This window comes from Phaenicophaeus curvirostris, chromosome 2, assembly GCF_032191515.1.
Source record: "Phaenicophaeus curvirostris isolate KB17595 chromosome 2, BPBGC_Pcur_1.0, whole genome shotgun sequence".
Taxonomy (NCBI): Eukaryota; Metazoa; Chordata; class Aves; order Cuculiformes; family Cuculidae; genus Phaenicophaeus; species Phaenicophaeus curvirostris.
In genome coordinates, this window is record NC_091393.1 from 33,786,908 (window position 1) to 33,804,678 (window position 17,771).

The 17,771-nt window shown below is 39.8% G+C and overlaps 1 protein-coding gene across 3 annotated transcripts in view; it reads left to right on the plus strand.

Annotated features, from left to right (window-relative positions):
• LOC138717812 (protein lin-28 homolog B) overlaps positions 1-13,524 on the plus strand; it is a 94,020-nt gene extending 80,496 nt beyond the window's left edge. For all 3 annotated transcript variants that reach the window (XM_069851672.1, XM_069851673.1, XM_069851674.1), the window contains one exon: positions 12,663-13,524. In XM_069851672.1, the coding sequence (XP_069707773.1) occupies positions 12,663-13,032 (370 nt within the window). In that variant the 3' untranslated portion in view covers positions 13,033-13,524. The remainder of the gene's footprint in view (positions 1-12,662) is intronic.
• The last annotated feature ends 4,247 nt before the right edge of the window (positions 13,525-17,771 follow it).

Below are 17,771 nucleotides of genomic sequence, written 5' to 3' on the forward strand. Positions count from 1 at the left end.
TTTGTTGAAGACATTCTGGTTCAGGCTTTTGCACCCTGTAGAAAGTGTGTGTTTTCCTCATCTGATTCTCACTTTTGTGCTTCCTGCCAACAGGGAATAAAAAATAGGTGTGCACTTGTGCGGTCCAGTTAAGTTCTTGATAGCCTTTATTTTCCATGCAATGTTTGGATTGTAGGCATAAGTGAAATAAATTTTTCACAACTTGTCTATGACTTTTCATCCTAATAGTTGGACAGTAGTGAAATAGCTATAAGAAAGGTGACAAACTCAAAATCAGGTATTTTATGCATTATCCAGGATGTGGCTGATTCCTATTCTAGTCCAGTGAATGCCCATTAATTTGTGGCGTGATCATCACGTGGTTGTACTGTTGTACCGTAACCTTTTTTCTTTTCTTGCTTTGCCAGATATAATCCCTAGGGGCACAGACTCAGATCCTTGCTTGCCTCTGAGGTCAGTGAGGCTTAGGTATTTAAATACCTGTAAACATTTGATTATACACGAGAGTCACACAGGCTGCCTATGACAAGAAGGTGATGCCATTTTCTCCACAACCAGCTTCTGAGTCTGGGAAGGATGATACTTTTTGTGAAGGGTATTTGTGGGCTGTGCTTGAGGTCCAGACTTCTGGGTAGGGGACACAGTCTCCTTCCACTCTGTGTTTTTTTTTGAATTTGGTATTTCCAGGTATTTTGGATATTTAGAATTAGATTTGTAAGGAAGAGGGCTAAAGGGCTCTCGGTTTAGGAGCAAAGCTTCCAAGCCTTCCAGATTTTCAAGAGTGAGCCTGGTTTAAAATTGTTTATTCCTGAAAGAATCCGGGAATAGCGTGGGAAGTCCTAGACTTCAGGTCTCATCCATTGTCCTCTACGGTTAAAACTGTTCAGACATTACTATTTTCAACCACACCAAAGGTGTTAGGTTTCTAGATTTAATGTTTGGGTGCTGCCAAGAGCCTCAAAACCTGAATTTACTTGCTGTTTGTGTCTTGTATCCATTGAGATTTCTACTGGACAACCAGCAACTCAGTACCCTAGCTTACAGGTGAGCCCTGCAAAATTCTCAGATTGGCTCCTGAGCCCTCCCCTTCACCTGTAAGGCTCGGAGCAGTGAGCACACTTTAACCTACAGAAAAGGTCCCTGTAGGTTCACCACATACCTTGCTCAGTGTGAAAGACATGTTTGGATGCAAGTCTTCCCTTTGTCAGGAGGGTGCTGTGATCTCCAAATAGTAATTTTTCAGCTTTTTGAAGAAGGATGAGTAGATTGTAGGCAAGAGACAGGGGTTTCTCATCTTCACCCTCTGGGGAGCAGAGGTCACTCACCATTTCCAGGAGGATCACACCCAGTAGTGGAAGGAAGCAGCACCACGAGGTGTGGGGGGAGGCTCTGCTTGAAGAGGGCAGGCAGCGAAGGAGCCTCTGGGCAATACAGGGTGAAGAGTTCAGCTACAAAGAGTACAGCAGCTCCTAAGGCTGATGTTGCAGTTTTTACAATGGTGCAGTAATATCTAATGCTGACAGCCAGTACAATTTGTTATTGCACAGATTGAGGGTTGTGGTACCCATACACCAGCCCTCAGGACTAGGTGTAAGGAAGATTTCACACAAATGGAGGATGCAGCCTGGGTGGCGGGGGCCCTACTCCAGCCTGGTGCTGAGCAGCTGGGCTCCCTTGCTCTGCCTGCCAGCAAGCTTCCTGCTCTCTCTACCCAGTGATGGACATTTATCCAGAGCGGAAGAAAAAGTAGATCCAGTTCTCTGTCCAGCTGTGAGTTCAAATACAGCTCTGACAGTTTAAGGTCTTGTGGGAGAAAGATACTCTGTCTTTGGTTTTTTTTCCTGCAGAAGGTCTGTCACTGGAATAATTCTGCTCAATGAATAGGAAGAGTTGTCTCCATAACCTCAGAGCATTATGGCCAGTAATCATTAAAACAGGAAGAAACTGGTTTTCAGTCAGGGCTAACAAAATCCTGTGGATTCCTATGGATTTGACACATTACATGTTCCATTACTTGCTGCTACATGATGTCCCAGTCACCTTTCCACGTCTTTAACCTGATCAGAGGAGAGCAGACAGGCTACCAGCATAACTGAGTAATCCTTTAATTTTGCCAAAAGGTGGGATTTGCATTCCAAAACAGAAGAACTTGTAACCATAACCCCTACAGAAATTCAGTACCTTGCTGGCCTGTGCATGCTTCGCATAGGTGGCTGCAGAGACATACATGCCTTCTTCCACAACAACCAGAGGTCTGATTCATCACTAGCCACTTCAGGGCTTGCATTAAAATGTGTTGCCCTTTCTGCCTGCACGCACTTCCAGTTTTAATTGTATGGTTTTCCTGTCAGTAGCAAGTGTTACTGGTAACTGGAAGGTGGTTTGGGTTAGAATATAGGTGAATTATTTAAGGCACAGACATGGTGCTGGCATTAATCACTTTTCTGGTTTGTGACTGCTTTCAAAATTGTAAATTCAGGGCTTCCATAATTGGAGTTGTGGCTTGGGTATGAATTTCTGATCTAAACGGCATTCTGTGCTGAGCTCAGTGAGCATGTTCATTGTGTTTTTCTTTGGTCAGTGCATTCAGTGTCCGACTTGTAATCTGCTGTCCACTTTCATTGATCACAACTGGGTTGCATTTCTCTGAATTGTTCTTTTCTTTCAGACATTTTATTTAAGTCTAGGGTTCCTATTTTATCTAAATCTCCTGATTTCATCCTGAGTTCATAAGTCATGGCAGGAAAATTGATCCTTAAACAAGATAAACCTATAGACATCCTTACTTTTGAAATCATTCGGCCATTTTTTCTTAACCTTAATGGCTGAGCATAAACAAGCAGAAGAATCAAACTCATCCCTCCTCTACCTTGGCCATAATTCTTGGTTTTCTTTTTTTCAACTTCATGATTCTTGCTGTGTTATGCTTTAAATTGTTACATAAACCAGCAAAAACAGATTTGCTGATGAAACTGAGAGGCTTCAGCCTGCATTGCCTCACAGCTTGTATCACTGTGACCTCTGCAACCAATCTTGGCTACTGCAATGTGACTTTTCAGTACTCATACACAGTGGGGAATTATTTTCTCAGTTACACTGTTAAAGTTAACAGAGAATAAGCTCAGTGAAATCATCAGAATTGCTCTGGATTTATGCCCATATGACTGAGAGCAGAATTAAGACTATTAAATTGCTCTTTTAAAAAAAGTTTTATTAACCTCATGGTTACCATTTCATTGGAGTGGTACCAATTAATCTATATAATCACAACCAAACCAGATAAAGTTACCTAGTTTATTACATATAATCAAATGTTTTCAGTTATGTTTCATTAGTTTTAATTGTACACAGAATTAACAGAATTCAGAGAAAGATGTTTTAACCTATGCATAGGTTAAAACCTATGCAAACCTATGCATAAGATTTCTCATCCTGGGGAATATTAAGAAAAAGGAAATGCCAAATTTTGAATTAACAACGTTGTTTTTATGGGCACAAATGTGGTTTTTATTTTCATGTACACAATTAGAGAGAAAATTAACATTAAGGATAAATCTGGCGGTGAGGTGGGGTGAGTAGTAGAAAATGGCATTATTTCACTTTTAATTCTCACGGATCAGGCAGTATGGGACAACAGAAATGCCTGCCTTATGTGGGAGTTAAAAGCTTTAACATATGATAGTTAATCTTGATGCAGCTGAAATAATCTGCATGATTTACTCTTGCTTCTGCATTTTGATTTTAAAAGTTTCACAATCTTTTTTTCTTAAGGATGTGAAAAGCTGTTTAAAAATGTATCATAAAAAATGCTGAATGCAACAATTTAGTAGTAACATCAATAGATGGAGCTAATCTGTTTGAGACATCTTCAAGAGGCACCAATTGGAAAAGTTACTTAGGAACCAATTGTTTGCTTTTTCAGTCAGTGCATCACAGCGATACAGATTTTCCTTACTCGTAGAATGTGGCTATAGAGCAACTGAATGGCTTAATTCTTCTTGCTGGTATTGAACACATGTACTTACAGGTGCTGTTTCAACAAAAATGAGCCACCACGTTTTATGTCCTTTTGTTATACAGTTGGGAAAGAAAGCAGTGAATGTATTTCATGTGACAAGACTTACTCCATCAGTTGCATGAGCTCTGGAAGGAACCCCTATAGAGATAGCTGGCATGGCCTCCTCACATAGTGTCTCGGACGGTAACCGTTCCTTTATTTCTGAATAATGAAATGAATATGGGGATTGCTGGTTAAATCCTGCCATGCTTAACAAATAATAAAGACTCTATTCGTGCAAGTCATCTAGTTCAGTGAATGTAATAGGAGACTCTAGTTCAAGGCAAGGATCAATCCATACTCGTGTCATCAGGTATTTGTGAGGGTACCTTTGTGCATGATAGCTAATTATAAGGGATGCTTAAAGTCATATGGCTCTGTGGGGATGAAGAATGTGGGGTATGTGGGGAAGAAGAACAGGTCTTGAACTTCCAGAGTAGCATTCCTCCTCTTCCTTTACCACTACGGGCTTCAGTGCTCCAACGTACTTGCCAGGATGCCATTTGCCTGCTGTTGTGAGGAGTCCTAGTTACTTGTATTTGCTGCTAATGCCTAGCGTTAGCAAATAAAATAAGGAAACAACAGAGATAAAATAAGGAACAACAGAGAAATGGCAGTTTTTAACAGCTGATTCCCAATTACCTACTAACCTTTTATCTTGTCTGTAGATTAGCTAATCAGAGGGTGTGGAAACCGTGGAACTGGCTCTGCTGAGAGGCAGATAAGGTCAGGCGTTGCCTCTTAGCTCATGAACAGCATCTCACTGACCCAAAAAGAGTTGAGCCAGTTTTATGCAGTGTGTATCCTTATCCGCATGGCCAGGAGGCTCAAGCCACCTCTGTGAAGACTTCTGGTGTTACTGAACTATGCTGCTATAAGCAGGGGCACCCTGTGGTGGAAGTGGTTTCAAACTCAGCTAGCCAAGGTCTACTTCGTTCTGGCCACCCCCAGGCCGGCTAAGTGTGGCACCCCAGCTAACTTGGGCAATAGGCCACCAATGTGGGCATGCACAGCAGGGAGACCCAGAGCAAACCGCCGACGTGAACAATGGACAATACTTATTGTGCTTCTGTACTGCGTACAGAACTGTTTTAATTAATTTCTGTAGGAATAATAAAAAAATTATTTTAAGGCTTGCAAGGGAAATTTGAGCTTGAGAATATTTGTGTGTGTGGTTTTGTAACACAAAAAGCTTAACAATGGTAGACTTATTTGAAATCATGATATAGCATTTCATGTTCCAAATGCGTGATGTATGACTGTTTAAAACATAACTTACTTAAACCGTCACTGATCTTGCGTCTGCTTTATCTGGGTGGGTGAAAGCCATTAAAATAGTCACATTCTTTCCAAGCTGTATTGATACTATTGAGCAAAAAAACCTTTCATGTTATTTAGGAAAAAACCCTCACTTTGTAAATTGTTGTTTCAGGGGATCTTAACTCTCAATATAAAGAAAACCCTTTTGTTGTAACAAATGAAAGTACATCCAAAGCATTCCTTCGTGAGGGTGCATTTCAGAAGGATGTTTATGTGATCATGTGAAAAATCATTTTCCTCCATGTAGGTAAAGAGGGCTGAGTGGCTAGCACAGATAAGGATTCATGAAAAGGAAGAAGGAATGGAAACAACATCGTTGAGGTTACTTTTGAAGAGCTGTGTCCGTGTAGTCTTTTCCTCTTTTTTTTTGTGGAGAAAAAGGCTGCATTTTCAACCGCCTCCCTGTTTTATTATCGTTCTTGGTTCTCAAAAAAACCCAAAGCACAAAACAAAAAAACTGCCTTGCACTAAAATTGTGTTAGCAGATTTTAAGTTTGTGAGGAAATGAATTTGTTTAAGCTAAATTGTATCCCGACAGGCCTGATTTATCAGGCAAATGCCCCACGTTGTTTGTCAGCTTCTTTGTTGGGTGGGGGAGGGGAAACCCAAGCAACAAAAGACCGTAACCTATTGATATTACTTCTGCAGTACACTGGGGGAAATAGATTGATTTAGAACTAACCACAGTAAAGTAGTTTACAATGGAGCATTTTTATTTATTTATTTGTAACAAGAGTAAACATCATCAATATTTGGCCCTGTGTTATTGGATGCCTTGCAGACAGTGGGTTTGTGTCAGCTTGCTGAGGCTATCTGGAAGATGAAAGGAGGCAAGCTTAAAAAAATGGAGGGGCTTTCTTTTTCTCATGAAATTGGAAGTCTCCAATCTGTGGTACCTTTACATATGTTGTAGGGTTTGGAGGAGAAATAGGTAGGTGAGCATTTTTATTTTACTTCATCTTTATTTCTTTAGGAGGTTATCATTATTTTTTTTTAAAAAGATGATATTTCTGTTAATCTCAAAAAGCTAGTAAAGCGCAGGAAATCTTCAAACTGAATTTTACTGAAGAACAACAGCCTGCAATTAACTTACCCAGCATGCTGCCCCTTCACAGTATTTTATATGAATGAGGAGTTCAGGGTAGCAAATACTCACAGCATCAGCACAAATCTAAATGTGGCCCTGATGTGTCACTTTCTGAATTGGTAGTACACCATTTTCCAACTTAGATAGCTAAGAATAACTACAGTTTTAAAATAAAAAAGATTAAAATAAAAAAGATTAAGTTTTTTACATGGATAAAGTGAGAGTGCTAGTGAGGTTTTCTGGCTTAGTGTGACCATGCTTGCTGGACACACTGTAAATACTGTAATGAAGATGCTAAATGCTCCATTCTCTAGTATATTTAGCAAGATAATTTCACTTTACCTTAAGTTATTTTTTTCAGTATTATTTCAGTATTCAGTAGTTTGAATACTAATACCTTATTAGATCATCTCAAAGTCACCTGTATTCTCTCTCCTGCCTTCAACTACTGCTTAGGAATTAAAGGTTAATAAAGAAAATGGTTTAAACACCAGCAGTGTGCATGTACGAAGAAACATTCCAGCAGTTTCCTTCTTGGAGGGCACGGGCAGAGCATGTAGGTTTGATGCGTCTTGTGTTTGTCTCACTGACTCACTGATGGGTTTTCATCCTTTAAAAACAAAAAGCTGGGCCACATTTCTATGTGTGCATTCCCCGCTGGGTGTGGGGAGTGGGGCGTGGGGCGGCTGTGGAGCACAGCTCAGCAGCGAGGGGGCACAGTCCTGCATGGTGGTAAGGCCCCTCCTGTGCCCCATGATTTTTTAAAAAAACATAGGCTGGCTTTATTTCCCCGTGGGATTTACTGCTGCTTAAAACGCTCAGGGAGGAAGTGATGAGGAGAGAAGTCTCCCGAAACAATGCCTGCAAGGGAATCCCCCCAATAAAAGCGGCAGAGTGGGAAGTGAAATGCCAGAGGAGCTGGTGCCCAGCGCAGGGCTGCTAGCAGGTGCTGGCTGCTGTGGGGGCTCCTGGGGGTCCCCACTGCTTCTCATGCCTCCCCTGCCATGCGCTGCTGCTGCTGCTGCCCTTGCTCCTTCTCTGCTGTTGCACCTGGAGCTTGTTGCCCTGGCAGCCAACCAAACTTTGTTATTGGCCAGGGACAGTTGCCTTTTTTTCAGTTGCGATGACTGCAGCCTCGTATTTAGTTTCAGCATTTTTTGCTCTAAAAGGATGAGATCTGCATGTGCTATCTGTTTTGAGACATAAGGGTAATGACCTGTTTAAAAAAAAAATATTCAAAACAGTTTTTCATTTTTAAGTGTAGACTTCTCAGGAAGAAGAGATTTCATGTTATACCTGTATTTAAATAAAGGTGATTAGTCCTTTTATAATACAGTAGTATACAAGAGGTGCTTGTGTAGCAGCAATCACCTGTGAGTCTGTCAGTCTTTGGAGTGCTGCTGTGATAGGTTTGGTATCTTGGATTTGGTTACTGGAACATTTAAGTAGTCCATGTCAAAGACAATTTGAAATAAGCAGATCCCCAACAATCCAGAAGCCTCTTTCGGTACTGTGGAACTGTTGGATGTGTTTCTTACTTGTCCAAGGGGTGCCCAAGCAAGCACAGGCCTCCCTGAAATTTTCTAAGGGTTCACATCCACCAGCCAGCAGTGTCCCCTTGCACCACTCCACAGCCAGATTTCAAGACAAGTCACTGAAGCCTTTGAAAAGTAAAGCATCTTAGTTCTGTCTAAGATCCATATTCTTTTAGATCATGGATAGTTTAATGTCCCCTTAGAGCAAAATAGAAGCAGTTTGCTGTGTGTTCTGTCTGCAAGAACTGTCCTTTTCTTTACCTATGTCATGAAAATAATTACTAGAAAAAGGCAGCACGTTTTGGTACAATCTTAAGCATGTCCTTTATGCTTTAATTGCTTAATTGGCATTCAGTGTATTGTAAAAACATCTCGCTTGCATATGCTGTTAAAATACCATGCCATTTTTCAAAGCATTGCTAGATGGAGCATTGTTGGCCAAGATGCAGTTTTTTGTTGTCTGATAGCATTCAAAAAGGAAAAACAAAAGAGAAGTTGATGTTTGAAATATCCTGGTGATTTATTTTAGTCTTCCTCTGACTATACCCCCATTCTTCCCTTAGCTGTCCCTGTTAGATGTTAACCCCTCCCCTACCCCTCTCCTCCCCCCCCCCAAGAAAAAGTCAGTCATCAGGGTAATTTTAAAGCTTGTTCTGTCAACAGATAATAGTGTAGAGGCACAGAAATTATTCTCTAATTGTCATATATATTAGATTATCAACTAAATCATATTATAAAGCAGAATGAAGAAGCAAGCAGTTGTGCTTACCCTCCTTGCTGCTTAGTTCAGCTGAGCTGTTATTGTGGCAAGCCTATTTGCAAAACAGGACTATTAGAATTGTAAAAAGGGATAGGGCTAGATTGTACTTCCTAAGTAGGAGCTGACTGCTAAGACAAGGAGAAAAGCTGAAAACTAGAGCCATTTTATTCTACATTTGCATTTGATGTGAAAATGAGTACTTCTAATGCATTTCAGTTATAAGCTTAAAGCAATTAATCCAACATAGTTTATGTTGGAATGTCTACGGTTTTTGCTTGTTCATGGTTCCTTTAATATGTATAGTTTTGTGAAACTACAAATCTATAGTGAAGGAGAATTTACAATTGTTTTTTAACCTTGCTATATGTTCTCTTCCTTCTTCGTAAATAGGTATTAATGTTAGTTTTCTTGAAAATATTGAAATGCAATACTAGACAAGATCCTCAAGGGGTTCCTTTATTAAAATGTTCAGCTTTTAAATATAAAATAATCATCCTTGTTTACCTTACAGTCAGTGCTGTAGTGAAGAAAGGATTCCACATTAGGATAATTGCCATCTCTTTATTCTTTTTGCATTTTTCTTCAGCCTGAAGCTACCTAGTAAATCATGGGAGCCTAGTGTGAGACAGACAATCCTGTTTTAACAAATCCTTCTTGCTGTTGCTTTTTTTATAAGGGTTACTTCTGCTATAATTGCACTTTAAAGGGCTTTTTGTGGTTTATTCATCTCATGATGTAATTTACATATGAACTTTTATGTAGTGTTTAAGCTGGCGTACGTTATTCCCATGGTGCTTCTGAAGTGAAGAAATACTTGGTGTCATTGTACTAATTGAGAATTTCTGAGAACATACTCAAATGAGAGTTTGCTGATTTTCTTAGCAGGAGCCAGCTTGTATATTGTCCTACATGTATTTATGTGTTTAGAGATATGGATGTACGGGCTTGTGTGTGTATATTGTATGCTATTAGGCTTCATAATGTTGTAATGGAAGTATATGCAGCTGACAGGAACAAAGACTTGAAGTGTTTTAGATAGAAGGGTTAATACCATACTCTGATGTGTATGGATGATGCCATGTGGTATCATTTGTGAGCTGTTGTGAGGTGGCTGACCATCTCCATTTTGGTGTAAATTCCTTGAGAAGGAAGGCATTTCAGAGCAGGGTGTGATCTGTTCTGCTAGGAGTGATTGACAAGGAATGAATAAATAGTTAAAAGAGCTGAATAAATACCACCCTCCTGTTTAAGTCCAGGCACACTCTGGCTGGCACATATATATTCTAATGCAACACTTTAGCCAAATACTTGAGTTGGTCGGAAACAAAAAACGTTCCTGAAAAGCCAAATCATAGCTGAATCAGGACTGCTTCTGATAGAGTTTTCTTTTATGGTATCATTTTAATGGTGATTTGAATGAAAGTAGGGAATTACAATATTTTACAAGCAAGGTGTATTGATAAATATATATGCAAAAGGTGACAGAGGCCTCTTGAGTGGAAGCAGGGGCCCTGACAGCAGGTTCTCGGTCAATTGGTGAGGTGAAATGGTTCACTGAATTGGATAACACAGTGCATACCGTAGTGAGTGATTAATTGATTTGTCCATGGCTACCACCTACCCTGCTGCTGAGGCCCTTTAATCTATTTTCAAACTTTTTTCCTGTTTAAACCACTCTAAATACATGTGATATTATGGGAAAGAAGCAAGTGGAAATGCGTTCACTGCTAGAAACCAATGAAGAATATAATAATAATAAACATAATCTAATATAACCTAATTTATTATAAGTACCTCATTTGTGACTCCTTAAATGTATTTATCGGAGGGGGAGAAAGTAAAACATTTTCTGTATTTATTTTGGATTTTTATTGTTGCTATTCTTTTGTTTTTCTGATTGCAAGTTTTACTTCCTTATTATTTTACCCAGAAGGTGTTCAGAAAGCTTGTTTGGGAAACAGTTTGGAATGCCAGTTCAGAAGACTGAAGGCTACTGTTAATTGAGGGTCACTAATTTGAAAGTATCAGCAATGATTTGGGAAAAAGTAGTGAGGTGGATACTGTTTAAAAATGTAAAACATTAAAAAAAGGAAGGGGGAAAAAGCTTGATGTTTTGGTCTTAGATCAGGATGTTTGTACTTTACAATGTATTTAATGTCCTTGCTAGAGAATTCAATACTAAATGAAAATGGGGCTTGTACATATTATTTTGTTCTTGATTCAAGGGAAGCTATGTCTTTTCAAGGGTTATTCTGTAGTACATGCAGAGAGACTTGGTCTCAGCTTACAAATTCCACTGAAAAATCACTTAAAACTTCAGTGCAGTGGTGACATAAACATGGAACCAGTTCACCTAAAATACGTTATTGCAGTTGTCATAGAAGTACAGAGTGCAGTATAATGGATTTGGTTTCTTGGTTTTTATTCAATTTTAGGGAAGAAATGACAATTTAATTACAAGGTTTTCTGAAAGGATAATGAAGTTCTGTTCATCATTTAACTTCTCTAAATTATAGGTCAGTCTTGTAGGACGTGACAGCATGCTGTGGGCGACTTGCGCTGGTTTCTCTTTTGTCTGTTAAAATATGGTTAGTATCTTACTAATAGTGAAGAAGAGATGTAAAGGTGCCAGCGGGTTGTTTCCTAGAGTCGTTATCAGCCATTTTGAAATCTTTAAAAATTTCACAGGTTTTATTCATAGTTTCTCTAAAGGTAAATTCTCTAGATGAGGCTGCAGCCATACACACAGCTTTGCATGGACTAAACTTCTTGGTTTTGCATAGAGTAGTAGTAACCTTGTTACTTTCCAGGAATCTGAAAAATTAAAATATTATAATGCAGGCTCTATCTAGACACGTTGCACTATTTTCTACATCTAGTAAGTTATAGTTACAGTCTTTCTTAATCCTTCAGTTGTCTCCACCAGGTCTAAGTATTTGTGCATTTGTTTTTTAAGTTAGTTGATGGTTAAGGGGAAGCAAAAAAATACATCGGTTTAATTCTCTTCCGAAGCCTGTTAATTATAACGAATTAAACATCTATGCATTCAGTGCAAGTTTTATGAAACAAAGAAACAGAAAACATAGAAAAATAGCCAAAATAGAAGTTCAGTGGTGAACACGGCTGGCTTAGGGTCACCGTGCCAAAGGCGTGTATATAATTATGGCTTTGTATCACGTGTTAGAATAATGGAATGCACAGACTGGCATTCCTGGCATGTGGATTCCATAAGGAATTGCTGGAGATTTCTTCAGGACTGCCTTACTGAACAAGGTCAATAGAAGAATATTTGGTGGATTTTAGCCGGTTTTGAGTACTGGAGACACTTCCTTGTCCATGTGGTGTGGAGGAGACACTGTGCCCCCGAGTAGCCATATCCTTTTGAAAGTGGCATCTGGATCACCACCGCTTGCGTGCAGTTTGGGAATTTCGAGAGAAAACAAACCAACACTGATTTATGACTCTTGCCAAGGCTTTATTTATTTTCTTTCGAATGGACACCGTAAATGCCATTAGGAGCCCTCTGCAGCGTAAGCACCGTGTAAGTGCGGCCCCCGTGCCTTGGCTGAGCCGGTGGCAGCGCCGGGTCCCCCCTCCGAGTTTGGGTTTCGCTGCCCTTTAGGATGGGGCTACATCCAAAGCTGAGCATCTCTCTGAGCGTGGGACGCAGGGGATGCCTGGCTGTCTGGTGCCCTCTAGCGGGGCCGGGGCACTCGCTGGGGTTTGCTGCAAAGGGGCACCTTCCAAATTCATAAAGCAAAACTCAAATGCCTGCGGCAGTGGGTATGGGCGCAGAAGCCCCTGCTCTGTCACCAGTGCACGACCACGCTGAGCTCACCCAGCATCAAAAGTCTTACTGTTTGATGCTGTGTTTTATAACTATCTGTCTCTCTTTGGTTTTAGATGCTACAACTGTGGCGGTCTCGACCACCACGCTAAAGAATGTAGTCTACCTCCGCAGCCAAAGAAGTGCCATTACTGTCAGAGCATCATGCACATGGTGGCTAACTGCCCCCATAAAACTGTCTCGCAGCAGCCCACTAGTTCTCAGGGAAGACACGAAGCTGAGCCGCAGCCTTCCACTTCTGCTTTCCCAAGAGAAGGGGGAGGAACGCATGGCTACTCATCTCCATCATACTCTCAGGAGGGCAGGTCGGAGATCTCGGAGCGCACAGGCAGGTCACCACAGGAAGCTTCGTCAAGTAAGTTGTCTGTGTCACCCGAAGAACCGAGCAGAAAAGGGCCATCTGTTCAGAAAAGGAAAAAAACTTAAAATGTTTGTCATAACTTTGCATTTTCTTTATCCTCTTGGGATGTCTACCTCATGCAAGTACAGGGGAAATAATTTCATTATCAGTACCTGACCTGGAATTTTAACTACTGTTGAGGAACTGTGAATTTTTTTTTTCTTTGATAGACAAATCACTCCAAGCAAAGTACATTTGAGCAGGGTGCATTATGTTTTACCTTCTGTATGTGTGTGTATGAGTGTGCACTCGCGCGTGTGTGTTTGTGTGCATATCTATAAATATATATTTTTTCCATCAGACCACTCTCCAGCTCCCACAAGACATTACTGTGAAGCAATAGGCACAGTATCCACAGATGTTCCTGAACTCATTCCTAGAACCTATTTTCAAACATGTTAAAAAAGACAAGAACACCAAGAAATCTCCTTCAAAACCAAACCAAACCTGAAAAACCACACAGAGAAATGAGATTCAAGACTGTTACTTCTCTTGTGAACCAAAGGATACTTTTAACATTTAAAAGCTGCCATATGGTACTAAAGATATTAAGACATCCCCCATGCCATCAATTCGAGTTATTTTCTTTCTCATCTCCACAAAGTATCAAACCCCCTTCCCTCCCTGTGCCCATGCAGGGCAGTGTCATGACTTGACACGGCTCTCATTGCCACCATCCTTGTTGGTGAGGAGTTTAAAGCTCCAGAAAAGACAATGAATGTGTAGTTTCTGTGCTGGTTTCTCAAAATGTTTTGTTAAATTAATATGGATGTAATTGTAATTTAGACGACTGTTGTGTAGGGGAGAATGTATGAGTTGTTACCAAACAGACCCTTTTAAGTGGAATCAGGATACTATCCTGTTTAACCCTTTCAACTCTGTGAACATTTAGGGGACCTTTGTGGCAGTAGCAGCAGCAGCAGCAACTTCTCTTGGTCCCAAATAGTGCCCCTCAATTTGAAGGGTCTTCTCTCTAGTTTTCTGTTGAAATGCCATGGAGACAACTCCCCAGTGATTTTTGTTGTTGATGTCTGTTTTGGTTTTGAAAGAAAACAAAATGCAAAGCTAATGAGATCCTGGGATAAGTAGTTTCTTAAGAATAAAGGTAGATTAGTACTTGGGCTTGCTCAGCCAGCCTCCCTTGCAGATGATAAAAGCATGTGTACAGCCAAGAAGGACAGGTCTCTGCTGCAGACAAGCCTGAGTGAAGGAATCTGCAGATTTGCTAGAAGCCCTGGGTGTCATCTGCTTCTTGTGAACTGGAGACTGTTGCTGACCAGCCTCGGTCCAGAGCATGCCCGGACCACACACTTCTACATTAAGGAGGAGAAAGACTGGTGGCCTCAGAGTGAGACTCCCTGGGCTGCAGCCCTTGCTCAGGGTTAATAGAGTTGGAGCCTATCAAAACTTCAAGTCGCTTTCCATTTGTAACTTCTGAATTACCAAGTCACACGTAAGATAACGTACTTTGACAAATCCCATTGCGGATGTAAGTTAATTAGGGAAACCTGTATAATCCTTAACATTGGCAATAAACACAGGCTGTTAAAGCTTGAAAGAGTCAGGTAGGTTTAAGCTTGGATAATCAAACTAAAGAAACAGCCTGCGTGAAATGCTACAGCGAGCCAAAGTCCTACACATGGTACCTCCTTTGCAGCTGATTGTTACAACAGGTATACAGCTGGCTTGTTACGTGGCCTTCCCCCTCCCACTTGTCCTGCCAGATGAGACTTCTACTATTGCTGCTGCTGCTGCTTCAGTGAACAGGCAGTAATCAAATGCCTCAGTGAAGGGCACAATTTCAAGAAAACTATTTTGTGTGAAGTCCTTGCCAGTGTTTGTGAGACTTTCGATGGTTTATACTGAAGTTCTCAGTATGCTAATGCAAAGCTTACCTTTGACGATATTGAATGTGATATACCTATAGAGAAGAACTTCCTTGCCTTACGTAAGGATAGTAAACTTATTTAAATTATGTAGACAAATCAAAGTGGCATTGCTTAACCTCCTAGCCGGTGTAAAAACCAGGTTAAACAGCAAAGATGCAAAACTTAGGTCACTTTGAAAATTTAAACCAAAGTTCCTTAGAGAATAGGCAATTGTGGATTTGAAAACTGGTCATTCCCTGTTTATATATAACAAGTTCAGAGCTGAGATAAGGAAATATTTTTAACATGCAGATTGTCATTGGTGCTCTTTGAAATCACCGTGCGCACCAAAGTCAGACTGAACTCCTAAGAGCACATACCAAACCCTATCTTATTGTTGAAAGCTTAAGGTTTTATTTTTATATATTAGAATGTTGTCACTATTACATAACATACTCAGGACAAAGAACTTTGCTCAGGGAATATACCATGTAATGTTGTTTTTTCTTTACAGAATAGTCTACAGACCTGCTTACTCATAACAAAACCAAATAGTCTTAGACCTTTGTATCTCTATATAAGTATTATGTACTGATATTAGTAACTACCTCTGAGTTGATGTAGACCTACACTTCTGATAATCAGATCTCGGCGTTTTGTATTATGAGTTCCTGTGAAATGAAAAAGTGGTGTTCTGTACTGGTTGCTTATATGAGCATTCGTGTCTTTACATTCACAGGGTCTGAGTTTTCAGAGATGCTAGGCAACCACAGCTCCCACTGACTTCCAGTTGGAGTTACTGGTGCTTAGCTTTTCTAGGAGGGGAGGGATGGGTGACAAGGGATGGAAGGAAAAGAGAAGAAACACAAAAGCGTCAAGCCCACTTTGTTTACATAGGTGACAATAAAATTATTATTCTGTTTACAGCAAAAGACTACCTCATATTTACTGCATGAACACACCTTTGTGCTGCTCTAGCCTTAAAGGTGGCTGTTGATCTATGGTACATAATTTTTATCTGTACTGAATAAGTAACTGATAGTTCACCACTGCATACGTTATGGCAAATACTTGTTCAAGATTAAGCATTCATTTGAAATTATGAGACAATTCCAAACATTTCTTTGAGTTTTTATTTTTCTGTCTAAAGGATTATGGGCACTGTTCATGAAAATAAATATATCTCCTAAAGAGACGTGTACGTGCAGCACAAGCTGCAGCAGGTACCTACTTAGCACTGGGCTGCCCTAGAAAAAAAAAAATCTAGTTGTACTCCTTCAATAGCCCGTTCCAAATAAGCAAAGAACCTTATAAAGGAAGAAGCACAGACTGAGTTTGGGATTCTTCCTTCATGTCTAAGGACAAAATTAATATTCTGCAGCATTGGCTCAGCCTAGATTTTTCCTATTCACCAGCCTGTCCTTGCCAGAATGCTTCACAATAAAACTCAATTTGAGTAGAAATAGTTCAAATATCTGCTCAGACATACCTGTTTTTCTCCTAACAATACTGGAGACAAGGTTAAACTCAGAACAAGAATCTCTCTGTGTCTCCCATTCCCCCACCTGAAAATACTCAATTTAATCATAAGGGACATTGTGAGGTGGTTTTTACTCTTCCCTCAAAGAGAGGTCGTTGTATTTACATGCCACAGAAGTTAGGCCATGAGGAAGGCTTGCATTTGAAGGAGGAGCCAAATAACCTTTTGCTGCAGTTGATGGTAAATCTGGCGTTGTGATACCATTTCCAATGTTTTGAATTTAGACAGTTTGAGAGAGTGCCAAACACCACATTTGAATTCTACTTCTTCCCTCTGTAGGCCACCTTTTTCCAGCCCAGTTTTATTCTGCATCAGTGTTATCCTGGAGTTCCTGCTCAATCATACTTAGTTTTGTGAATAGAGCCCCATAAAGTGTTTATAGATCTTGTAACATTCTTTGTAAGAAGAGTTATAAAAACCATGGGAAATCTCATTGAGTCTTAAATTTAATTTAATTAATTTATCTGTAAGAAATGTTTATCATAAAAAATATATATGTATTCCCCTGTGCTAGAATATAAAAGTAATTGGGAAGATATGAACATGTGCAGACGCACTGATTTTTAATTTTTTAGAAGTCTTAATGAGATTTTGAGTATTGTTTTAGAAACAAGCAGAGCCTTGTTAAAAGCATCAATCTTATTTTGCTTAGTATATCAACAGCCTCTTCTTTAAGATCATTGGTTGTGATACCCCTGTTACAACTGTTGACTGATAACAAGAGGTCGATCTATGAACACACACTTCTTTTTTTATACTAAAGCGGAGCTGGATATTACCAGCTTCGGCAGTGTTTTTATGAGAACGATGAAAAGTACCAAGATATTTGCTACCATTGTCATTGAATCAAATGTAAGAGCAACCATCTTTACAAAGGGTAATGGTTTTGACTACCTCTTGGATTACTAAGTTAAGCGACAACTGGCTGACAAACATCACCAGACTGGCTTAAACTAGTATGTGTTGCTTGTGGTAATAATAACAGTAACCATACTAGAGACCAAAGTGAACACTGATTTCTATTAAGTCTTTAATACTGTGTCTTATCTAGTGTTTCTAAATTATCTTCTGTAGTGTAGATTACCTCATTGTCCATTTTGACTTGTATGTTGTTTACAAGGTGAAATAAAAGAAAAATCACTTGAATTTTATGCTTTAAGGAAAAGACAGGAAGCTGAAGTTTTGAAAGTCATTTCACCTGTTTACGCTCTTGAGGGACTAAAGCACTGATTGCCTTTCTACATATCATGTATTTTATATTCTCATTTCATGCCTAATGTCTTTTTTTCCTGTCAGTCATGGATATTGTGAGGTTTAAAAGAATTACTTGATTAAAAATAAAACATATAACGTTGGC